The 25239-nt window shown below is 40.1% G+C and overlaps 1 protein-coding gene and 1 long non-coding RNA gene across 2 annotated transcripts; both read left to right on the top strand.

The window, feature by feature from the left end:
• The first annotated feature begins 6064 nt into the window (after positions 1-6064).
• On the top strand, positions 6065-6992 carry LOC129778624 (uncharacterized). The gene is made up of 3 exons (XR_008743468.1): positions 6065-6381; positions 6440-6621; positions 6685-6992. It is a non-coding gene; the product is annotated as an uncharacterized LOC129778624 (long non-coding RNA).
• An 804-nt stretch (positions 6993-7796) lies between these two features.
• Positions 7797-8564, top strand: LOC129773775 (uncharacterized). The gene has a single exon (XM_055777421.1). The coding sequence runs from the start codon at positions 7797-7799 to the stop codon at positions 8562-8564; it is 768 nt and encodes a 255-aa protein (XP_055633396.1).
• Positions 8565-25239: the final 16675 nt, after the last annotated feature.

Genomic DNA, 25239 nt, shown 5'->3' with positions numbered 1-25239 from the left:
CGGGTCGTTACGTTGCTGGTGTATGTGAATGTTTTCATGAGAATTGCATGGTAGAATCATTGACGTATCGTGACGTGACGGGACGTGAACGTGACGTGTATGTTGTATGTGAATCGCACTTCATTATTTACTTCACCGAATAAAACACTAAGGCCATCTACACACTAGGCAACCTAAGTTGGAAAGCAACTTAACGAATCTGTCAAAAAAGTTGAGAACATGTGTAATCAAATGGGAGCATACACACCAAGGCGCACTCTCTATGGGGATGCCTGTTCGACCACATACCGGCAGCTAGAGCTTCTGCTTTCCTAAAGACGTAAAATAAAATTACATCACAGTTCATATTTTTCTTGATTCAACATTTTACCCTCGTTAGCATCAAACCAACCACAGAAGATTTTTCTGGTTCTGTAGATTCAGATTCACCGTGCCGAACCACAACGGAACGAAACTTTGCCACCATTCTCGGTATGATTTTCAACAAAACACTTTTCTCTGAAGATCACTTGCTACAAAATCGATAAATAAGAAACAGAAAACGAGCTTAGACTCCGAAATGGAATGTGGTAAGTCTCAATCGATGTATTCCGTGGGTAACATAGCCGGCAAACGATGCTGTTTGTAAACAATACCGACAGCAATTCCAATATGGCTGAGAGCACATATCATATGATTGTTTCACCTGATATAGATATTATACAGCCACCTCGGAGTAAACAACCCGGAAAATTAACCATAAACAACGGGAAACGAGAACGAAGTGGAATGATGTGAATATATATGTATTGTAGAAGTCTAAAATCCTTCATGTTGTATAATTATTATGTATCCATCCACCAAAGGAAAAAGGTTGCCATTATTGTAAAATTCTATATTGTGTAGTAGAGGTCCCATAAATGTTATGGTAATTTGCGTTTTGTGTCAATATTGTAATGTAGTCTAGTGTTGTGAAAGTATAGTGTTGTTCAATCAAACACCGGAATCCTTGGTTGTGGAGAAGAATGATTTAGAATACAGTCCAACCGAGAACCGGTCCACTAATATTGGTCCTTCGAACCGGATCTAATGAAAATATCAACGGATATTCAAGGGAAGGAATCACATAATTCAACGAATTTTCACAGTCATGGAAAATACCTTTGAACAATTCCACTAAATCGCCATTGCAACGAAGTTTGAGTCGCCATCACCTCAACGGTCGTTCATGAGCGATTCACATAGCACGTTACGGAGAAGAACGTCTACGTTCCGTCAACGTCTCCACCAATTCACACATGCAGTCAATGCTTCCACCAGCACCGTCACGTCAAATGCCAAACGAATGATTTATTTAATTTTATTCATGGTGTCGCCACCTACAACAATTTTAAATTGCAATGCCCTCTTCCAAATCAGCATGCCTAGAATCAGTTCTAATTTTTTTTAAATTCATTGAATTCAATTATTTAAATGCTTAAACCCCGTAGTCCGACCCTTATGCAACAATAATAATAAATAGAATAATTCTTTCAACTAGTCGCGAATGATTTTCACTCCGAAATTTGGAGCTAAGAGATATGTTGGCATAAAAAGTACAGTAAGTTACTTATAAAGCGATATGCTGAGGCACCACTCAGTGTCGCATTGGAGTCGGTTTTGACCAGTAATTGGACATTTGCGACTGGTGGCGACTTTCAATGTGGCGCCATAATTTGGGCCTCGAACTCAATGTTTACAAAAATGTACAACTAGAGGTAAAAATGTCTAATTAAACGTGTTGCATCACAGATCTGTTCAATTAGCTTAATGTCGATGTAGATGTAAATTACTGTACAACCAGCCGTCCGTCTCCGTCAATTATTCTTTTCTACAAACCCTGGCGGTTGTTTTCGTTGAACGTATGCTGACGGGTCGTTACGTTGCTGGTGTATGTGAATGTTTTCATGAGAATTGCATGGTAGAATCATTGACGTATCGTGACGTGACGGGACGTGAACGTGACGTGTATGTTGTATGTGAATCGCACTTCATTATTTACTTCACCGAATAAAACACTAAGGCCATCTACACACTAGGCAACCTAAGTTGGAAAGCAACTTAACGAATCTGTCAAAAAAGTTGAGAACATGTGTAATCAAATGGGAGCATACACACCAAGGCGCACTCTCTATGGGGATGCCTGTTCGACCACATACCGGCAGCTAGAGCTTCTGCTTTCCTAAAGACGTAAAATAAAATTACATCACAGTTCATATTTTTCTTGATTCAACATTTTACCCTCGTTAGCATCAAACCAACCACAGAAGATTTTTCTGGTTCTGTAGATTCAGATTCACCGTGCCGAACCACAACGGAACGAAACTTTGCCACCATTCTCGGTATGATTTTCAACAAAACACTTTTCTCTGAAGATCACTTGCTACAAAATCGATAAATAAGAAACAGAAAACGAGCTTAGACTCCGAAATGGATTGTGGTAAATCTCAATCGATGTATTCCGTGGGTAACATAGCCGGCAAACGATGCTGTTTGTAAACAATACCGACAGCAATTCCAATATGGCTGAGAGCACATATCATATGATTGTTTCACCTGATATAGATATTATACAGCCACCTCGGAGTAAACAACCCGGAAAATTAACCATAAACAACGGGAAACGAGAACGAAGTGGAATGATGTGAATATATATGTATTGTAGAAGTCTAAAATCCTTCATGTTGTATAATTATTATGTATCCATCCACCAAAGGAAAAAGGTTGCCATTATTGTAAAATTCTATATTGTGTAGTAGAGGTCCCATAAATGTTATGGTAATTTGCGTTTTGTGTCAATATTGTAATGTAGTCTAGTGTTGTGAAAGTATAGTGTTGTTCAATCAAACACCGGAATCCTTGGTTGTGGAGAAGAATGATTTAGAATACAGTCCAACCGAGAACCGGTCCACTAATATTGGTCCTTCGAACCGGATCTAATGAAAATATCAACGGATATTCAAGGGAAGGAATCACATAATTCAACGAATTTTCACAGTCATGGAAAATACCTTTGAACAATTCCACTAAATCGCCATTGCAACGAAGTTTGAGTCGCCATCACCTCAACGGTCGTTCATGAGCGATTCACATAGCACGTTACGGAGAAGAACGTCTACGTTCCGTCAACGTCTCCACCAATTCACACATGCAGTCAATGCTTCCACCAGCACCGTCACGTCAAATGCCAAACGAATGATTTATTTAATTTTATTCATGGTGTCGCCACCTACAACAATTTTAAATTGCAATGCCCTCTTCCAAATCAGCATGCCTAGAATCAGTTCTAATTTTTTTTAAATTCATTGAATTCAATTATTTAAATGCTTAAACCCCGTAGTCCGACCCTTATGCAACAATAATAATAAATAGAATAATTCTTTCAACTAGTCGCGAATGATTTTCACTCCGAAATTTGGAGCTAAGAGATATGTTGGCATAAAAAGTACAGTAAGTTACTTATAAAGCGATATGCTGAGGCACCACTCAGTGTCGCATTGGAGTCGGTTTTGACCAGTAATTGGACATTTGCGACTGGTGGCGACTTTCAATGTGGCGCCATAATTTGGGCCTCGAACTCAATGTTTACAAAAATGTACAACTAGAGGTAAAAATGTCTAATTAAACGTGTTGCATCACAGATCTGTTCAATTAGCTTAATGTCGATGTAGATGTAAATTACTGTACAACCAGCCGTCCGTCTCCGTCAATTATTCTTTTCTACAAACCCTGGCGGTTGTTTTCGTTGAACGTATGCTGACGGGTCGTTACGTTGCTGGTGTATGTGAATGTTTTCATGAGAATTGCATGGTAGAATCATTGACGTATCGTGACGTGACGGGACGTGAACGTGACGTGTATGTTGTATGTGAATCGCACTTCATTATTTACTTCACCGAATAAAACACTAAGGCCATCTACACACTAGGCAACCTAAGTTGGAAAGCAACTTAACGAATCTGTCAAAAAAGTTGAGAACATGTGTAATCAAATGGGAGCATACACACCAAGGCGCACTCTCTATGGGGATGCCTGTTCGACCACATACCGGCAGCTAGAGCTTCTGCTTTCCTAAAGACGTAAAATAAAATTACATCACAGTTCATATTTTTCTTGATTCAACATTTTACCCTCGTTAGCATCAAACCAACCACAGAAGATTTTTCTGGTTCTGTAGATTCAGATTCACCGTGCCGAACCACAACGGAACGAAACTTTGCCACCATTCTCGGTATGATTTTCAACAAAACACTTTTCTCTGAAGATCACTTGCTACAAAATCGATAAATAAGAAACAGAAAACGAGCTTAGACTCCGAAATGGATTGTGGTAAATCTCAATCGATGTATTCCGTGGGTAACATAGCCGGCAAACGATGCTGTTTGTAAACAATACCGACAGCAATTCCAATATGGCTGAGAGCACATATCATATGATTGTTTCACCTGATATAGATATTATACAGCCACCTCGGAGTAAACAACCCGGAAAATTAACCATAAACAACGGGAAACGAGAACGAAGTGGAATGATGTGAATATATATGTATTGTAGAAGTCTAAAATCCTTCATGTTGTATAATTATTATGTATCCATCCACCAAAGGAAAAAGGTTGCCATTATTGTAAAATTCTATATTGTGTAGTAGAGGTCCCATAAATGTTATGGTAATTTGCGTTTTGTGTCAATATTGTAATGTAGTCTAGTGTTGTGAAAGTATAGTGTTGTTCAATCAAACACCGGAATCCTTGGTTGTGGAGAAGAATGATTTAGAATACAGTCCAACCGAGAACCGGTCCACTAATATTGGTCCTTCGAACCGGATCTAATGAAAATATCAACGGATATTCAAGGGAAGGAATCACATAATTCAACGAATTTTCACAGTCATGGAAAATACCTTTGAACAATTCCACTAAATCGCCATTGCAACGAAGTTTGAGTCGCCATCACCTCAACGGTCGTTCATGAGCGATTCACATAGCACGTTACGGAGAAGAACGTCTACGTTCCGTCAACGTCTCCACCAATTCACACATGCAGTCAATGCTTCCACCAGCACCGTCACGTCAAATGCCAAACGAATGATTTATTTAATTTTATTCATGGTGTCGCCACCTACAACAATTTTAAATTGCAATGCCCTCTTCCAAATCAGCATGCCTAGAATCAGTTCTAATTTTTTTTAAATTCATTGAATTCAATTATTTAAATGCTTAAACCCCGTAGTCCGACCCTTATGCAACAATAATAATAAATAGAATAATTCTTTCAACTAGTCGCGAATGATTTTCACTCCGAAATTTGGAGCTAAGAGATATGTTGGCATAAAAAGTACAGTAAGTTACTTATAAAGCGATATGCTGAGGCACCACTCAGTGTCGCATTGGAGTCGGTTTTGACCAGTAATTGGACATTTGCGACTGGTGGCGACTTTCAATGTGGCGCCATAATTTGGGCCTCGAACTCAATGTTTACAAAAATGTACAACTAGAGGTAAAAATGTCTAATTAAACGTGTTGCATCACAGATCTGTTCAATTAGCTTAATGTCGATGTAGATGTAAATTACTGTACAACCAGCCGTCCGTCTCCGTCAATTATTCTTTTCTACAAACCCTGGCGGTTGTTTTCGTTAAACGTATGCTGACGGGTCGTTACGTTGCTGGTGTATGTGAATGTTTTCATGAGAATTGCATGGTAGAATCATTGACGTATCGTGACGTGACGGGACGTGAACGTGACGTGTATGTTGTATGTGAATCGCACTTCATTATTTACTTCACCGAATAAAACACTAAGGCCATCTACACACTAGGCAACCTAAGTTGGAAAGCAACTTAACGAATCTGTCAAAAAAGTTGAGAACATGTGTAATCAAATGGGAGCATACACACCAAGGCGCCTAGAAGTATATCCTAAGGTGGGCCAACTTGCTAAAACCACTCTTCAGCCATCTTGGAAGTCTACTGTGTTTTGTTTGTAAACAAAACACAATACGCTAGTGCCGAAGCTCGCTCGTGATCAGTCTGTCTCTTTCACGCTACAAGCAAATAATTCCCCTTCTGCTTTCTTCCGTACTGTTTTCATATATCGCTCCCCTAACCAACTTAGTGACGAAACGGCCTCACCTAGTACCATAGACCCGTCTTGATACACACTAGGCAACTGGCAACTTTGGTCGGACCAACTTTTTCGATTCAACTCAGCATGTCGAGTCGCGCGCGATTTGTGTCGGCAACCTTTTCGTTCAATTGCTGTTGACGTTTTGATTTCTGCGTTCATTGAATTTCAATATCTGTCAGTGGTGATGCAAAACAGTGTTTACAATATTGGCGCATCTGTTTCTATGAACGAACGAGATGTAAGTATTTTGCTACTTTGGTTTAGTTTATATATAATATATATTCGTTTGACGTTAGGAAATGCCATCAATATGCAAGTTCTCTTGATATACCGTCCGGGAAGAGTGCTGAATTGGTCAAGGATGCGTATAATATTGGAGATTGAGCAAGAAGCGCAGAATCCGCTGGATGTGTTTTTTCCAAGTTAACAGCAATTGTTGCTATCTGTTGTTATCAGCGAGCCGAAATAAGTATGTTAGGTAAATATGTCACCTTTAGCTTGATGCCGTCGGTTATAATAATGATTCAACAAATACCAACAGATAGCCTAAGATTGGATAATTCTGGTCAGATTTCCCGGGAAACCGTTATCATCCCTGATTCTCGATTGTACCATGTGCGAAGGTGCGGTCTGCGAATATGTGACCCCTAGGAGAATTTTTCATATTTAGCGTTAGTGTATACATAAATCATTCTTTAGAAGAATTGTTGAAAATTTTTCTGTTTTCTTTATATAATTCTTTTCGGCTGTATTCTTATTTCAATGATTTTTTTATGTTTGTAATTATTGTTTGCTGGTTTGTGGTATTACTCCAACGAAAAATAAATATATACATCAATTTTTTAGAAATATATAGAATTTAGAAAAAAAGCAGAACCCAAAAGAAATTCTGAAATCTATTGTACACACAAAGGAATATTAACACAACGGTACATTTTTTAAATAAAAATGGTATTATTGTTTGATATATGAGATGAAACACCTTCGAAAAAAGTACATCCAGGAATGCCAGATAAGCAGATTTTTTTTCTGCTATAGTGTAAATTGTATTTCAAATGTGCCCTTTTGATTCTATTGTAGTTTTAAGAAGCCGCGTATGCATTCAATTTGATTCGATGATTTGTGAAATTAAGTTTTTATTTATTTTTTCTTTGCCTGGTGTCAAGAAAAATCCCAGGTAAAGTAGTTTTTTTCAAATCAATTTTTCATAATTTGCTCTCCGTATGATTTTTTCGGCAGTTAAAATAAATGGCATCTCTGCCAGCGATTAGGCAGTTTATGATGACGGATAAAAACATAACGATTTCATCACGTTTGAGTTGTCTCAGTGTGCAGAGCTGAGTTGGAGATCTGATTGACATCGCAAACATAGATCGGGTTGCGGTTGCCTAATGTGTAGATGGCCTAAGACCCACATTGTCCGAATCATATTTTGGAGGATTCACTATTGGGCAATCTGCCCTGGTTTGTCCAGGTAAAACATAATATATATATGTCCAGCCGCTGCTGGGCTCTCAGAATCCTACACCCACTATTTGTTTTCATCGTATGTTGGACTACACAATCCGGAGTAAACAAACATCACTGCATCACTAATACATCAACATTAATGAGGAACAACACTAGACGATCAACAAAAATCGAGTATTCAAGATGCCACCAACAACGAGAAATACTTCGCTGAAGGCACTACAAACAAGGTTGAGGTCTCTGCAAGAGATGTTTAACGATATATGCCGATTTTTGAACACTGTGGAGGAAGAAACAATTGCAACTCGTGTTTCAGTACGACTTGAGAAACTTGAGGAATTATGGGAGAAGGTGAATGAAGCAATCATTGACATCGAAATGCACGACGACTACACCGCGGAAGATAATACGTATTCCAACCAACGTTCTGATTTTGGTAATCGGTATTATGAGGCGAAATCGATATTACTCGAGAAAATGAAGGAATTGGAGGGTAGATCTGATACGAATGCAATTACCCAAGGGCTTGATTTGATGAAACAATCGACTATCGATCACGTTCGACTCCCACAAATTAAATGGCAAACATTCGATGGCAATATTGATGAGTGGTTGAGTTTTAGAGACCTATACCTGTCGTTGATACACCATAAGACCGATTTACCAGACGTAGAAAAATTCCACTACCTGAAGGGTTGCTTAAAAGGAGAGGCGAAAGCGCTCGTAGATCCGCTTCCAATCACAAAGGGTAACTACCAGATAGCATGGGATACGTTGATGAAACGTTACAACAGCAAATTGCTTAAACGGAGACAGATTCAGGCACTGTTTGAAATTCCAACTCTGGCGAATGAATCTGAAATACTACTACAAGCGTTGTTGGAGGGCTTTGAGCGTAGCATCCATACATTGGACCAACTGGTTGAATCGGCAGAGAATTGGAGCTCTTAGGATCCAGGTTGGACCCAACGATCCGGAGAGGCTGGGAAGAGTATTCTGCGACAAAGGAAAAGGATACCATTAAGGACATGGTTGACTTCCTGCAACGGCGAATTCGGGTCCTCAGTTCACTACCATCTAGGGTAATCGAAACTAGGACGGAAACAGTATATCCACCGAGAAGGAAGCAACCATTTACGCAACCGAACTACTATCCAATGAAGACTATCGAGCTTCGTTGTGTAGCCTGTTCGGACAGGCATCTTCTATATCAGTGTCCGAAGTTCAATCGAATGACGATATCCACACGTGACAAACTTCTCCGCAGCCATTCAATGTGCCGCAACTGCTTCAAACGAGGTCACCAAGCAGTCGATTGTTTGTCCCGTTTCCGGTGCCGAATTTGTAAAGGAAAACACCATACTTTAGTCTGTTTTAGCGAAGAAAGTTATCAAGGCAATAAAGCCGCATTTCACAGAAGGACTATGTCACTGATAAAATCCGATGAATCATCGCAAACTCCAAATCCTATAGAAGCGTCTCAGACTGCTATTGCGTCTACATCTAACACAGCATCGTATTGCGCATCGGTGGTTACGGGAACTCTAGGAAAACAGCACACCAGATCACGAGTCGTTTGTAACTCGACAACGTACATCAGCTCCTCCAAGAATTATCGTTGTAGGAAATTGGCTGAGGACATAGTGGAAGAAGGGGAGAAAAGAAGGTCTACAGGACTCCTGATTGAAAATGAAGACGTTCTAACAAGGACGGTCGAATCGAGGGATCTTACATTCCACCGTCTTCAAAATTCAGAGAGCAAAGGGCTTAGAGATTCAAATATTTGTCCAGGCTACAGCAGAAAGATAATGAGAATGAATGGAAGGCCCAAAATGAAGGGCAAGCATAATCACGAAGACGGAAACCGGAAACACGGAAGTAGAACTCAAAACCAATAACCAAAGCGGAACCAGAAGTTGAGGAGTGGCATCATTGAAGTTCCAGTCGCTGTCAAGACTCATGTCAACGCATTTATCGAATCGTAGAACCGATAGAATGGAAGATGGAACTATAATTTGGTGAAACTAATGGAATTAGTGGAATCGTAGAACATCACCCACAAGTTGTTCGAGAGGCTGTTTTTCTTTCATTTCAGGAATTCGGAGAATTCCAGGGTGGGGGAGGATGTTCGATACTAGAAGTAGCCTACCTTCGAGTAAACAACCCGGAAAATTAACCATAAACAACGGGAAACGAGAACGAAGTGGAATGATGTGAATGTATATGTATTGTAGAAGTCTAAAACCCTTTCATGTTGTATAATAATTATGTATCCATCCACCAAAGGAAAAAGGTTGCCATTATTGTAAAATTCTATATTGTGTAGTAGTGGTCCCATAAATGTTATTGTAATTTGCGTAATAAATATTGTAATGTAGTCTAGTGTTGTGAAAATATAGTGCTGTTCAATCAAACGAGTGTTTTCAATCAAACACCGGAATCCTTGGTTGTGGAGAAGAATGATTTAGAATACAGTCCAACACTCCGAGAACCGGTCCCCTAATAGACGTTTTGAGGGATGCGAGTGCGAGTAAATTGAAAAAACTTTGAAGTAGCTCGCACGCCGGATCCCACATGACACTAACTGGAATGATGTGTTCACACGGTGTGAGTAGCTACACTGCAGTAACTGACTAGACCGACTCGTATGCTTACTCGCACCGTCTGAACCCGGCTTAACTGTGCAATTCTAGCCACTCTTACACCAGCCATTTTGGAGATGCTTCAGATATCAGTCGCAGAGGACACGGCTTACCTTCACCGCAGTCCGTATTGACGAATTTACGCAAAGCTGAATCAGCTCATGCGACATCTACATTAGAGCTCAGAACCACAAAAGTGAGGGTGTTTGTTTATTTTACGCAGTGAAAAGCAAGATTCGGTGGTGATTATTCATTTTATTTTGACGTAGGACTACGTCTAACCGGAAGATATAGGGGGTGAAATGGAAATCTAGGCACTGAACAAGTAGGAAAAAATGCAAGATTTGGAACGCTTATAACTCGAGCATTTCTCAATAGATCGCAAAGGTTTTTGCACCAATTGATAGGAAATATATCCACGCATCTATCATTACGAATAACATTTCATTTTTCTTGAGATAAATAATTGAATAATTGTGAAATATCAAGCATTGTCAAAATGCACTATGTGCCCATTTTTGATTGGTCCATTTTGTGCTTCTCAAATCGTACGGACAAAACGGACAACCAGAGCAGCAGCGAAATACAATGAAGCACGATTGGAAAGGAAAAAGAAAAAAATTAACGAAACATTGGTCGCAGTCTCACACATGCGTAATTCTCGAGCCAGCCAGTCAGCTTTAAAATCTCCGCTCCGCTGCCGTAACGATCATTCTCATTCAAACCGTACACCACATCGGTTGGCATCACAACACATCAACAAACCAACCCAAGCAGCCATGTCTGGACATGGTAAAGGAGGAAAAGTGAAGGGAAAGGCAAAATCCCGCTCGAACCGTGTTGATCTGGAGTTCCCCGCAAGTGTAGCTAGGCCGAGCGCGTTAGTACCAGTGCACCAGTCCACCTAGCCGGCGTTATATAGTTTCGGCCGCCGAAGTGATCGAGTTAGCAAAGCTGCTCGTGACGATAAGAAAACCCGCATTCGGAACAGAACACATTCGGTTCGGTGGACATCAAGACAACAGGCAGTTGCAGCGAGTGGCGAGTGGCAAACGCAATCGCAAAACGGCATCAGGTAGCAGAAGAAAAAGTTTGTTCTTTATACAAACTGCTTTGGTGGCAAATCCAGAACAAGGCGGCATCGAGGGCGTTCAAAATGGTTTTTTTCAAAACCACGAAATTGCTTCGACAACTCGCAAGCAGATCGGTCGAACCTATATTTGATCCGATACAGGTGTTTTTTTTTACATCCGTTTCTAGTGTGTATTTTTTCATCTGGTGCGCTGCGAGCGAAGTAAAGCTCATAAAAAGTGGTGCGCTATCGAGACAATCCGGCAGCCAGACACATCATCACACACGCTACACAGCGGCGGCAAGTAGAAGTTTATTTTCCTCTTTCTTCTTCCATCATTCTGAATAGCTTCTGTGCACGATTTACACCATTGTTTAAACTTTGTGTTTACCAAATCGGCAAGCGTTGGCATTAGGGGTGTCCATTTTGATACATCACCGTTGAACTATTTATGGAACTTTTGACGTAGGACTACGTCTTTCATTTCTATACCGGGGTGTAAAATCAAAGTTTCGAAAACGAAAGCGTTACGCCGGAGACCGAGATTTTGAGCGTTAATAGCTCCTAAACAACTGAACGAAATGGTATGATAAACACTTCATTCGAAGGATAAAATGTCTACGCGTTATATACTTGTTACTTTTTGATCCAAAAACTTGTTTCAATAGTCTTAAAATTGCTTTCAAAACAGGCTATTGAAATCACCAATCGGTATATAAGCGAGCGGCGCTCGGAAATCCACTCAGTTCTAATTGAACAGCGATTGGAGCATGTTGTCGCTGTTGCGGTGAAGCTCTTTATTTATCATGAAAGCGCGGATGAACGGTGTCACCAAGAGCCTGTTTGTGCACCCTAGGCCAGAAGGCAATCTATCAGGAGGAGAGTGATGCCACAAACGGTTCCCTGGGAAGACATCGCTACACACACATACACGCGCGGCTATTAACAGGTGGTTATCGAGTTGGCATTAACCACTGGTGGGCTTCCAGTATCGAGGAAAATGTGGAAATAACTAATCGTTACTGAAAATAATCTGCCAGTTCCTCTGGGAATTTTCAAAATATATTCATGTGAAAGAGTTTAATTGAATGTTTTCTATCCATGTAACACTGTGACCAAATATGTTTCTATCAAGTGCTATTAACAGGTGGTTATCGAGTTGGCATTAACCACTGATGGGCTTCCAGTATCGAGGAAAATGTGGAAATATCTAATCGTTACTGAAAATAATCTGCCAGTTCCTTTGGGAATTTTCAAAATATATTCATGTGAAAGAGTTTAATTGAATGTTTTCTATCCATGTAACACTGTGACCAAATATGTTTCTATCAAGTGCTATTAACAGGTGGTTATCGAGTTGGCATTAACCACTGATGGGCTTCCAGTATCGAGGAAAATGTGGAAGTATCTAATCGTTACTGAAAATAATCTGCCAGTTCCTTTGGGAATTTTCAAAATATATTCATGTTAAAGAGTTTATTTGAATGTTTTCTTTCCATGTAACACTGTGATCAAATACATTTGGTTTTGTGGTTTTTCAATCAATCGCAATTAACAGGATAGCTTCAGAAGATTATTCTTCCCCATCAGTAGGATATTTCCGTATCCAATATTGTATGCGCCCGCAATCGATTATTGCTCAGTCGCCGAAAGTTCCGAGCTCAGAGAGTTCATTCCCCTCTAGTTTGCCTTCCAAATTGCCATCGTAAACCACACCTTCTCTCGATTCAATCACACACAAAAAGCATACTTAAGCGATATTCTGGTGGTGAGACACATTCATTTTTCGTGAGGACATCGACAAGACAACATCGTTGCCTAACGTGCTGGAGGAGGTGGACGGCGAAGGATCGACACATACACGCGCAGAACTCTTTCCGTTTGGATGCCATTCAGCATCGAGAAAGTTCCGTAAAGATCTAATCATTGCTGGAAAATAATCTGCCAGTTCCTTTGGGAATTTTCAAAATATATTCATGTGAAAGAGTTTAATTGAATGTTTTCTATCCATGTAACACTGTGACCAAATATGTTTCAATCATGTGCTATTAACAGGTGGTTATCGAGTTGGTATTAACCACTGGTGGGCTTCCAATATCGAGGAAAATGTGGAAATAACTAATCGTTACTGAAAATAATCTGCCAGTTCCTTTGGGAATTTTCAAAATATATTCATGTGAAAGAGTTTAATTGAATGTTTTCTATCCATGTAACACTGTGACCAAATATATTTCAATCAAGTGCTATTAACAGGTGGTTATCGAGTTGGCATTAACCACTGGTGGGCTTCCAGTATCGAGGAAAATGTGGAAATATCTAATCGTTACTGAAAATAATCTGTCAGTTCCTTTGGGCATTTTCAAAATATATTCATGTGAATGAGTTTATTTCAATGTTTTCTATCCATGTTACACTGTGACCAAATATGTTTCAATCAAGTGCTATTAACAGGTGGTTATCGAGTTGGCATTAACCACTGGTGGGCTTCCAGTATCGAGGAAAATGTGGAAATAACTAATCGTTACTGAAAATAATCTGCCAGTTCCTCTGGGAATTTTCAAAATATATTCATGTGAAAGAGTTTAATTGAATGTTTTCTATCCATGTAACACTGTGACCAAATATGTTTCTATCAAGTGCTATTAACAGGTGGTTATCGAGTTGGCATTAACCACTGATGGGCTTCCAGTATCGAGGAAAATGTGGAAATATCTAATCGTTACTGAAAATAATCTGCCAGTTCCTTTGGGAATTTTCAAAATATATTCATGTTAAAGAGTTTATTTGAATGTTTTCTTTCCATGTAACACTGTGATCAAATACATTTGGTTTTGTGGTTTTTCAATCAATCGCAATTAACAGGATAGCTTCAGAAGATTATTCTTCCCCATCAGTAGGATATTTCGGTATCCAATATTGTATGCGCCCGCAATCGATTATTGCTCAGTCGCCGAAAGTTCCGAGCTCAGAGAGTTCATTCCCCTCTAGTTTGCCTTCCAAATTGCCATCGTAAACCACACCTTCTCTCGATTCAATCACACACAAAAAGCATACTTAAGCGATATTCTGGTGGTGAGACACATTCATTTTTCGTGAGGACATCGACAAGACAACATCGTTGCCTAACGTGCTGGAGGAGGTGGACGGCGAAGGATCGACACATACACGCGCAGAACTCTTTCCGTTTGGATGCCATTCAGCATCGAGAAAGTTCCGGAAAGATCTAATCATTGCTGGAAAATAATCTGCCAGTTCCTTTGGGAATTTTCAAAATATATTCATGTGAAAGAGTTTAATTGAATGTTTTCTATCCATGTAACACTGTGACCAAATATGTTTCAATCATGTGCTATTAACAGGTGGTTATCGAGTTGGTATTAACCACTGGTGGGCTTCCAGTATCGAGGAAAATGTGGAAATAACTAATCGTTACTGAAAATAATCTGCCAGTTCCTCTGGGAATTTTCAAAATATATTCATGTGAAAGAGTTTAATTGAATGTTTTCTATCCATGTAACACTGTGACCAAATATGTTTCAATCAAGTGCTATTAACAGGTGGTTATCGAGTTGGCATTAACCACTGATGGGCTTCCAGTATCGAGGAAAATGTGGAAATATCTAATCGTTACTGAAAATAATCTGCCAGTTCCTTTGGGCATTTTCAAAATATATTCATGTGAATGAGTTTATTTGAATGTTTTCTTTCCATGTAACACTGTGATCAAATACATTTGGTTTTGTGGTTTTTCAATCAATCGCAATTAACAGGATAGCTTCAGAAGATTATTCTTCCCCATCAGTAGGATATTTCCGTATCCAATATTGTATGCGCCCGCAATCGATTATTGCTCAGTCGCCGAAAGTTCCGAGCTCAGAGAGTTCATTCCCCTCTAGTTTGCCTTCCAAATTGCCATCGTAAACCACACCTTCTCTCGATTCAATCACACACAAACAGCATACTTAAGCGATATTCTGGTGGTGAGACACATTCATTTTTCGTGAGAACATCGACAAGACAACATCGTTGCCTAACGTGCTGGAGGAGGTGGACGGCGAAGGATCGACACATACACGCGCAGAACTCTTTCCGTTTGGATGCCATTCAGCATCGAGAAAGTTCCGGAAAGATCTAATCATTGCTGGAAAATAATCTGCCAGTTCCTTTGGGAATTTTCAAAATATATTCATGTGAAAGAGTTTAATTGAATGTTTTCTATCCATGTAACACTGTGACCAAATATGTTTCAATCAAGTGCTATTAACAGGTGGTTATCGAGTTGGCATTAACCACTGGTGGGCTTCCAGTATCGAGGAAAATGTGGAAATATCTAATCGTTACTGAAAATAATCTGCCAGTTCCTTTGGGAATTTTCAAAATATATTCATGTTAAAGAGTTTATTTGAATGTTTTCTTTCCATGTAACACTGTGATCAAATACATTTGGGTTTGTGATTTGTCAATCAAGTACAGTTAGCATGTTAGCTTCTGAAGATTATTCTTCAGAACAAGGTTTTTCGTATCCTACATTGGATGCATAAAACCTTGTGCCTCCAACGTAACGCTCTCGTTTTCGAAGTCTCCCAAATATTCATTCATTCATTCATTCAGAATGGATTTAGATTCAACTTCACATAATGATCTCTAAATCAACGATAGTCCTACGTCACCCTTGCGATTATACCATAGATATAACCCACTTCCTGTTTTTTCATTTTCAAATTACACATAATAACAAAAATTGAAATAAATAAAATTTTCAACAATAACTAATATAGTAATATAATTTCTTTTACTAATTTATATTTTCCAAATTATTATATTCTGTTCATATCGAACAGTTGTCTACTTCTTCGTTTTTATTAATATGACAGAGGGCGGGGAGGATCCCCCATCCACGCCAAAGAATATATCAGATAATGAACCTCCTCCTGAAGAGCAGGAGGATGAAACAGAAGATGAGGAGAAAAATTCTGTTTACGAGATAGAAAGCTCTGAAGATGAGGAAAAAGACGAGAAGCAGGATTTTCGTCTAAAAGAATACCCTGATGGCGCCAAAGGCCCATTTATCGTATACTTTAGACGAAAATCCAAACCTCTTAACGTCATTCGCATCTCAAAAGATTTGACACAGAAATTTTCCGAAGTTACCGAGATTACTCGGATGGGGCCAGACAAATTACGAGTTGTCGTCTCCAGCAGAACCCAAGCGAATGAAATAACGCGCTGTGATCAATTTGCGATCGAGTATCGCGTATACGTACCCTGTTGCAACGTTGAAATAGACGGTGTAATAAACGAAAAGGGTTTGACTCGAAAAGAGATACTCGATGGTGTCGGTCGCTTCAAGAACTCTTCACTTAAAAGTGTGAAGATTCTTGCATGCGATCGACTGAAATCTGTGTCACTTAAAAATGACAAACGAGTCCTCAATCGGACAAACTCTTTTCGTGTGACATTTGAGGGTTCCGCCCTTCCTAACTACGTTGCAATAGGTGCACTTCGTTTACCTGTTCGGTTGTTTGTACCCCGGGTAATGAAATGCAACAAATGTATGTAACTCGGTCACACGGCCGCCTATTGTTGCAACAAAAAACGTTGCGCAGATTGTGGAGAGAGCCATGATGAGAATCCTTGCCCGAAAGAGCGCAAGTGTCTTCATTGCGGCGGGACTCCTCATGATCTTACTCAATGCCCGGTGTACATACAACGAGGGGAAAAAATCAAGCGTTCCTTAAAAGAACGTTCCAAGCGAACTTATGCAGAAATGCTTAAGAGTCCCGTTCCAACGACTCAGGACAATCCCTACTCCATTCTGCAGAACGACGAGCCTGTTGCTGACGCTCCCAATGCAGGAAGTTCCGGTACATCGCAGGGTGCCATCAGGAAAACAAAAATTACTTCTTTTCCTTCACTCCCAAGAAAGAAAACCGAAACTTCCCAAGTTGGAATGAAAACTCGAATCGAACGTGCTGAGAATAGACCGAAGCAAGTACCTCCTGGTTTAAGCGGTTCTTCTACGCACCAGGGGTCCTCAGCAGCGTTCATTTCCCTCGATGCCTGATTCAGTGCAAGAGGTCAAGGATTTGACCACTGTAATACAGTGGAATTGCAGAAGCATTATTCCTAAACTAGATCAGTTTAAATTTTTAGTTCACAGCTCTAATGGCTTTCTTCAGCCGATGAGCTGAATTTCCACGATTTCAACATTATTCGCCTCAATCGAAATGACTCGTTTGGTGGCGTACTATTGGGGATTAAAAAATGTCACTCCTTCTATAGAGTCACTCTCCCATCGATGACAGGCATTGAAGTTGTTGCTTGCCAGACACAAATCAATGGCAAAGACCTCTGCATTGCTTCGATATATATCCCTCCCAGAACTACGGTAGGCCGCCATCAGTTCTTTGATACTATCGAGGCAATGCCGGAGCCGCGGGTAATCTTAGGTGATTTTAACTCCCATGGAACAGCATGGGGATCACTCTACGATGACAACCGTGCCACTTTGATTTATGATCTGTGCGACAACTTCAAACTGACAGTTTTGAATACTGGGGAAGCAACCAGAATAGCCATCCCTCCTGCACGGGCAAGCATGCTAGACATATCTCTATGCTCTTCTTCGTTATCCCTGGATAGCATGTGGAAGGTAATCCAAGATCCCTACGGTAGTGATCACCTACCAATAATTTTATCGATCGCTAATGAATCAAGCTCTCGTGAGTCAGTCAATATTTCGTATGACCTCACGAAGAATATTGACTGGAGAACATTTGCGGAAATAATATCTGAAGCAATTGTTTCAATGCATGAACTTCCTCCACTCGAAGAGTATAACTTTATATCGAGTTTGATTTACGAAAGCGCACTTCAAGCTCAAAAGAAACGTGTACCGGCTACCACTTTCCGACGTCGTCCTCCATCACTTTGGTGGGACAAGGAGTGTTCAAAGGTCTACCTTGAAAAATCATCCGCTTTCAAAAAATTCAGGAAAACTGGATTAGTGGAATGGTTTCTAAAGTACCAAGCTCTAGAAGCCAAACTAAAAGGTTTGATTAAAGCAAAAAAGCGTGGATATTGGCGGAAGTTCGTCAATGGTTTGTCAAGGGAGACCGCTATGAGCACTCTTTGGAATACGGCTAGGAAAATGCGTGGCTGGAACCATACAAACGAAAGTGAGGAATACTCTGACCGTTGGATTTTTAACTTTGCAAGGAAGGTTTGCCCCGACACCGTTCCTGCACAAAACGTCGTACGCGACATTCCACTTCAAAGCGATTATGAGAATTTTTCGATGGTGGAATTCTCAATTGCCCTTCTCTCATGTAACAATTCAGCTCCGGGGTCGGACAAGATTAAATTTAACTTGTTGAAGAATCTTCCCGACTTGGCAAAACAGCGTTTGCTGAACTTGTTCAACAAGTTTCTGGAGCTGAATATTGTCCCGCATGACTGGAGACAAGTGAGAGTGATAGCCATACGGAAACCCAACAAGCCGGCTTGCGATCACAACTCGTATAGGCCGATTGCAATGTTATCCTGTATTCGTAAATTGTTAGAGAAAATGATTCTACTTCGTTTGGACAAGTGGGTCGAAACGAACAATTTGCTGTCAAATACGCAGTTTGGCTTCCGCCGAGGTAGAGGGACAAATGATTGTCTCGCGCTGCTATCTCCTGAAATCCAAATCGCATTTGCTCGCAAAGAACAAATGGCTTCCGTTTTTCTCGATATCAAAGGGGCATTTGATTCAGTTTCCATGGAAATTCTCTCAGAGAAGCTTCATAATCGTGGACTTTCACCAATTCTTAACAAAAAAAGTCAGAAAAGCACATGATTTTCTCTCATGGCAGCTCGAAATCTTCTCGTTACAGTTTTATGGGCCTACCACAAGGCTCCTGCCTAAGCCCCCTCTTGTACAGTTTTTACGTCAATGATATGGATGATTGTCTAACTAGAGACTGCACGCTGAGACAACTTGCAGACGATGGAGTTATTTCCATCACGGGTACTAATCCCGTCGTTCTGCAAAAGTCGTTGCAAGATACCCTGAACAATCTGTTCACGTGGGCCCTCAAGCTGGGTATCGAATTCTCTACGGAGAAAACTGAAATGGTCGTTTTTTCTAGGAAGCACGAACCCGCACAATTCCAGCTTCACCTATCCGGCAAAACGATCCAACACTCTATGTTTTTCAAATACCTGGGTGTATATTTTGATTCTAAGTGTACCTGGGGGAGACACATTGCGTATTTGAAACAGAAATGCCAGCAAAGAATCAATTTTCTCCAAACAATTACCGGAACATGGTGGGGTGCCCATCCAGGAGACCTCATTCAGTTGTACAAAACAACAATATTATCATTGTTAGAATATGGCAGTGATCGGAAGCAAGATCAGCTGCCAGGATTCATATTCTCAAGCTGGAGAGAATACAATATCGTTGCTTGCGTATAGCCATGGGGTGTTTGCATTCGACACATACGATGAGTCTCGAAGTTTTGGCAGGAGTACCCCCGCTTACTCTTCGGTTCACAGAATTATCCTACAGATTTCTCATCCGTTGCAAGATCATGAATCCATTGGTGATTGATAACTTCGAAAATCTACTCCAACTGACTCCTCAGTCAAGTTTTATGTCTATATACCATGAGTACCTTACCCACGACGTGCACCCTTCACCAGGCATCTCCAACCAAGTTTGCTTCCCATACTTCTGCAATTCCTCTGTCATTTTTGATCTGTCCATGCGACAAAAAATCCATGGAATCCCAGATCACCTACGCTCCGATTCTATTCCGCCGATATTTTCGGCAGAATATGCGAAAGTTTGATCTGATAAAATGTTCTTTACTGACGGTTCATTCATAAACGAGTCCACTGGCTTCGGCATCTTCAATGAAAATTCCAGTGCCTCTTTCAAACTCGAAGATCCTTGTTCCGTGTATGTCGCTGAACTGGGTGCGATATATTACGCATTAGGGATCATTGAAACATTGCCCATCGACCACTATTTTATTTTTTCAGACAGTCTCAGCTCAATAGAGGCAATCTGCTCAATGAAGGTTGATAAACGCTCATCTTATTTCCTAACTAGAATAAGACAACTATTGAGTGTTTTGGTCGAAAAATTATTCAAGATTACCTTAGTATGGGATCCCTCTCATTGCTCGATTCCGGGGAATGAGAAAGCGGACTCGCTAGCTAAGGTGGGCGCTTTAGAAGGCACACTTTTTGAAAGGCAAATTGCTTATAATGAATTTTTCCACATTCCTCGTCAGTATACGCTCGTAAGTTGGCAGCGCATGTGGAGTGGTGATGAGTTCGGTCGTTGGTTACACACGATTATCCCTAAGGTCTCGACGAGTGCATGGTTCAAGGGATTGAATGTACGTCGTGATTTCATTCGCGTGATATCTCGGCTTATGTGCAATCACTACAACCTAAACGCGCATCTCTATCGCATTGGGCTCGCAGCAAACAATCTTTGTGATTGTGGCGATGGCTACCACGACATCGAGCATGTTGTCTGGTCGTGTATCCGGTTCCATGCTGCTCGCTCTCAGCTCTCTAGAGCACTGAGAGCACAAGGCAGACAATCGGATATCCCCGTCCGGGATATCTTAGGTAGCCGGGATCCTGATCTTCTGCTTCATCTATACCTGTTCCTCAGAAACGCCGATGTCAACGTTTAATGATTTCCTTCGTTGTGTCCCCGTTTCATATCCCTCCTATCCGATCGATAAACTTTTACTTAGTCGCGGCAATACATACACACACTCTTTACAGATGCACGGGCCGAAGGTTGTGCAGTCCACTGATTATTCAACAAGAGCCAAAGGTTGTACCGCTCATGACAACTCTACACGAGCTGATGATTGCGCCGCCATTCTATCCTGGATTCCTCGAGTCGAGAAAGACGCACCACGCTAGATATGGGGTCTAGGACTAGGGGGGCGTTGCTGATTAATGGTCAGCTGCATCCCAATAGGAAGTATCCCGTGTCGGGCACACGTACAGAGCATCGAAGACTGCGACATACCAATTATGAGAACACTTGTAATACTAACTTTGAGTCAACCGCGAGTAATCGGTTACATATTACTAACATAGTCTAAGCAAACATTGTCAAAATATTGAACTCCCGGCCCCGTTAGGCTGACGCCATATGAGCCTTAATAAAATATATATTTTGGATAAAAAAAAAAAAAACCACGAGTACTAAGTTTTCTAAATTGGAACCATTCCATAAAACAAGGCGCTTTTCAGGGCCATTAAACCTTCCAAAAAAGAGTTTAGGAAATATAGTTCAATGCTTTTTAAAACATTATCCAAAATAATAATAAAACACAAATTGATTTTTTCATAATTTGTTTGTCAGGATATGATGAGTATGTGAATTTGGCAGTTGTTCTGAGATTATTGATTTTCATCAATTCTTAAATTGCTTCTAGATTGAAAGTACAGTAATTTACACTTATCTCGACATTTAGCTAATTGGACGGACCTGTAATGTGACATATTTAGTTGGACATTTTTGTAAACATAGAGTTCGGGGTCCAAATTATGACCCCACATTGAAAGTCGACACTGTACCGCTGTCATCGCAAATGTTCAATTACAGGTTAAAATTACCTCTAATCCGATACTGAGTGGTGGTAATGCGACGTGCCATTGAATGTAATTTACTGTAAAATATGTCACAAGCTGGATGGGAAGAAATTTTCCAACTGTGAAAGCTGTGGCGAGTGGCAAATGCATTCGCTAAACAGAAAGGTTTAGCCGAACAAGATGGGGATATCGAGTGATAACAAAACAATAAACTCTTTAGATTGAAGATAATTTTGTGATCCTGAAAAGGACCCTTTTTAGCCTGCATGTGAATCCAACGAGCGAACAAATCGTAATGAATGTATTTTTTGCCATCGCTCCCTTTTAACGCCCATTCGTTCGTCTCGTTGGACTCGCCCCTCTGGCTGAGTCTGCCGATTTGTCTCTATCCTGTGAGTGTGTACCGCTAGAGTATAAAACACGCGGACCCCAAAAAAATATCTTATTTTCTTTCAAACCGTAAACCCGTGTGGTTGTACGGCATCGGCATCGTGGACGTAACAAAGGAGTTCAAGTTAAGGGAAAGGCAAAGTCTCACTCGAACCGTGCAGGTCTCCAGTTCCCTGTTGGTCGCATTCACTGATTGCTCCGCAAGGGTAACTAGGCCGAACGGATTGGTGCCGGAGCACCAGTATACTTAACAGCGATTATAGAGTTTCGGCCGTCGGAGTGCTCGAGTTGGCTTGCAAAGCTGCTCACGACAATCAGAAAACCCGCATCAAGAACAGAGCAGCTTCGGTTCGGCGCTCATCAAGGTAACAATTAGTTTCAGTGAGTGGCAAAGTGTTTCTCCGGCACGTCGCATTAAATGTAATTTACTGAACAACATGTCACAAGCTGGATGGGAAGAAATTTTCCAACTGTGAAAGCTGTGGCGAGTGGCAAACGCAATAGCTAAACAGAAAGGTTTAACCGAACAAGATGGGAATATCGAGTGATAACAAAAACACAACACCAAAGGTTCTTTTCAGAACCATCAACATATTCATAAAGAGTAAACAGAAAACTAATCCATTTTTCAAGTAGATAGGTAGGTATTCACGTAGGAGAAGACAATATATTTAAAATATATATTTAACAAAAGCTGTCCCCTTTGTATAGTCCTACGTCACTCCGGTTATGTTCCCGACATTACCCACCCGTCTTTTTCATTTAGATTCATTTCAGTCATTGAATGTCGTCAGTATATGGTAAGAAAGTGAGGGCTTTGTATATTTACGATGGTTTGAACACGCGCTTTAACCAAAGTCATAGATAATCGTCGAAAATTTTAAGTTTGATAATGCATACCGGTTATTGATACTATGGATAATTGCGATGAAATCGATATCATATCAAATTGGCTGATATCATTGGTTATGTAGTGACCGATACGAGAAGGATTTGCAGTATTTTTAGCGCAAAACATCCTATTCATCGTTTACTTAGTTGCATTATCAAACTTAAAATTTTCGAAGATTATCTATGACTTTGGTCAAAACGCGTGTTGAAACCATCGTAAATATACAAAACTTCAACTTTCTTACCATATACTGACGACATTCGATGGTTGAAATGAATCTAAATTGAAATAAAATGAATAATCACCGCCGAATCTTGCTTTTCAGTGCGTAAAATAAACAAACACCCTCACTTTTGTGGTTCTGAGCTCTAATGTAGATGTCGCATGAGCTGATTCAGCTTTGCTTAAATTTACGTTGGATTTACAACCAGATGGCGCAGCGAGTAAAATGAGGATGTTTTGTTTTTTTTTGGTATGAACTTCGTTCAAATTTTTTAGAAAAATCAGAATTTATCTTCAAATTTTGCGTTTGCGTTGACGAATTTACGCAAAGCTGAATCAGCTCATGCGACATCTACATTAGAGCTCAGAACCACAAAAGTGAGGGTGTTTGTTTATTTTACGCACTGAAAAGCAATTGACGGATTTACGTTGGATTTACAAGCAGATGGCGCAGCGAGTAAAATGAGGATGTTTTGTTTTTTTAGTATGAAATTCGTACAAATTTTCTAGACAAATCAGAACTTATCATCAAATTTCCGGGTTTCATGTATTCTTTCCACGCTGAAAAGGTTAGAAAATCATCATTTTACAATGTGCTATGCAGTGTTTGGATTTCGATCAAAATAGAATGATACACAATGTGTCATGCAAGTAAACTCTCACGAACATATAACCAAATATGAGAGGATCATTCAGATACTTGTATGAATGTCAGTAATCACTTGTGTAATATTTAGTGATTGAACTAAGAGAGGAACGAAGACTGTTGATTGCGTATCCGATCTGTATCAAACATCGCATACCATTTTCGAAGCCTGCATACAAGTTTGAACCGCATATATCGTCCCATTTTACTATAGCGAAACCCACTGCACAGACAAGTGCAAAGCAATAAATGATACAAGAAAAATTACGTCATCATTACGTCACCATTTGCGGATAGCAGCGAATGGGAAAAGAGATAAAACGCGAGAGTTTTTGCTTCTCACTGGAGCGGTGTTGCTAGTAAAACTATGCGGTCTATATGAATATACACATTTCAAGGGATAGCGGCGTTAAAAATGGAAAATATAATCTGACTACCCTTCCCTTAGCCTCTATCGAGCTAAATAATCATATAGTTTGCACTCTCTGAGACTTAAAAATCAGGATCTGCTACATTAGCTGAATATGAATCTTTCGCTTTGCGTTGTCCGTATGATCCTGCTGTTTCATGATGCATGGAGAGGTCGGTATGCATATGTTAGAGGCAAAGAATAAAATAAGCTTTCTGCACTGAAAGCGTATATGATAGCTTTGCTTGCATGCTGGTGTGCAATGAAGTGCGAGCCGATGAGAGTTATCTCGTTCTCTTTTGTGTCGTGATTTGCAGCACATAACAACAATAGAATACCGCTGGGGGAAATGTTTCCTGAAAGATCATATTTGAACGAACGAAAGCGATTTTTTCAATGAGTGGATCATTTGGCAAACACTGGTGCTATGTATAATACGAGGAATAGTTTGTTATAAGTATTGTAACTTTAATTTTTTTTCAACTAAGTAAACGATGAATAGGGTGTTTTGCGCTAAAAATACTGCAAATCCTTCTCGTATCGACCCCTACATAATCAATGATATCAGCCAATTTGATATGATATCGATTTCATCGCAATTATCCATAGTATCAATAACCGGTATGCATTGTCAAACTTAAAATTTTCGAAAATTATCTATGACATTGGTCAAATCGCGTGTTGAAACCTAGGTAGTGCGGACTGAATCAAAACGGCTGTCAAAAAAGATCCAATTGAA

Source organism: Toxorhynchites rutilus, chromosome 3 (genome assembly GCF_029784135.1).
Source record: "Toxorhynchites rutilus septentrionalis strain SRP chromosome 3, ASM2978413v1, whole genome shotgun sequence".
NCBI lineage: Eukaryota > Metazoa > Arthropoda > Insecta > Diptera > Culicidae > Toxorhynchites > Toxorhynchites rutilus.
Note: the sequence above shows the minus strand (reverse complement) of the source record. Positions and strands in the feature narration are given on the sequence as shown.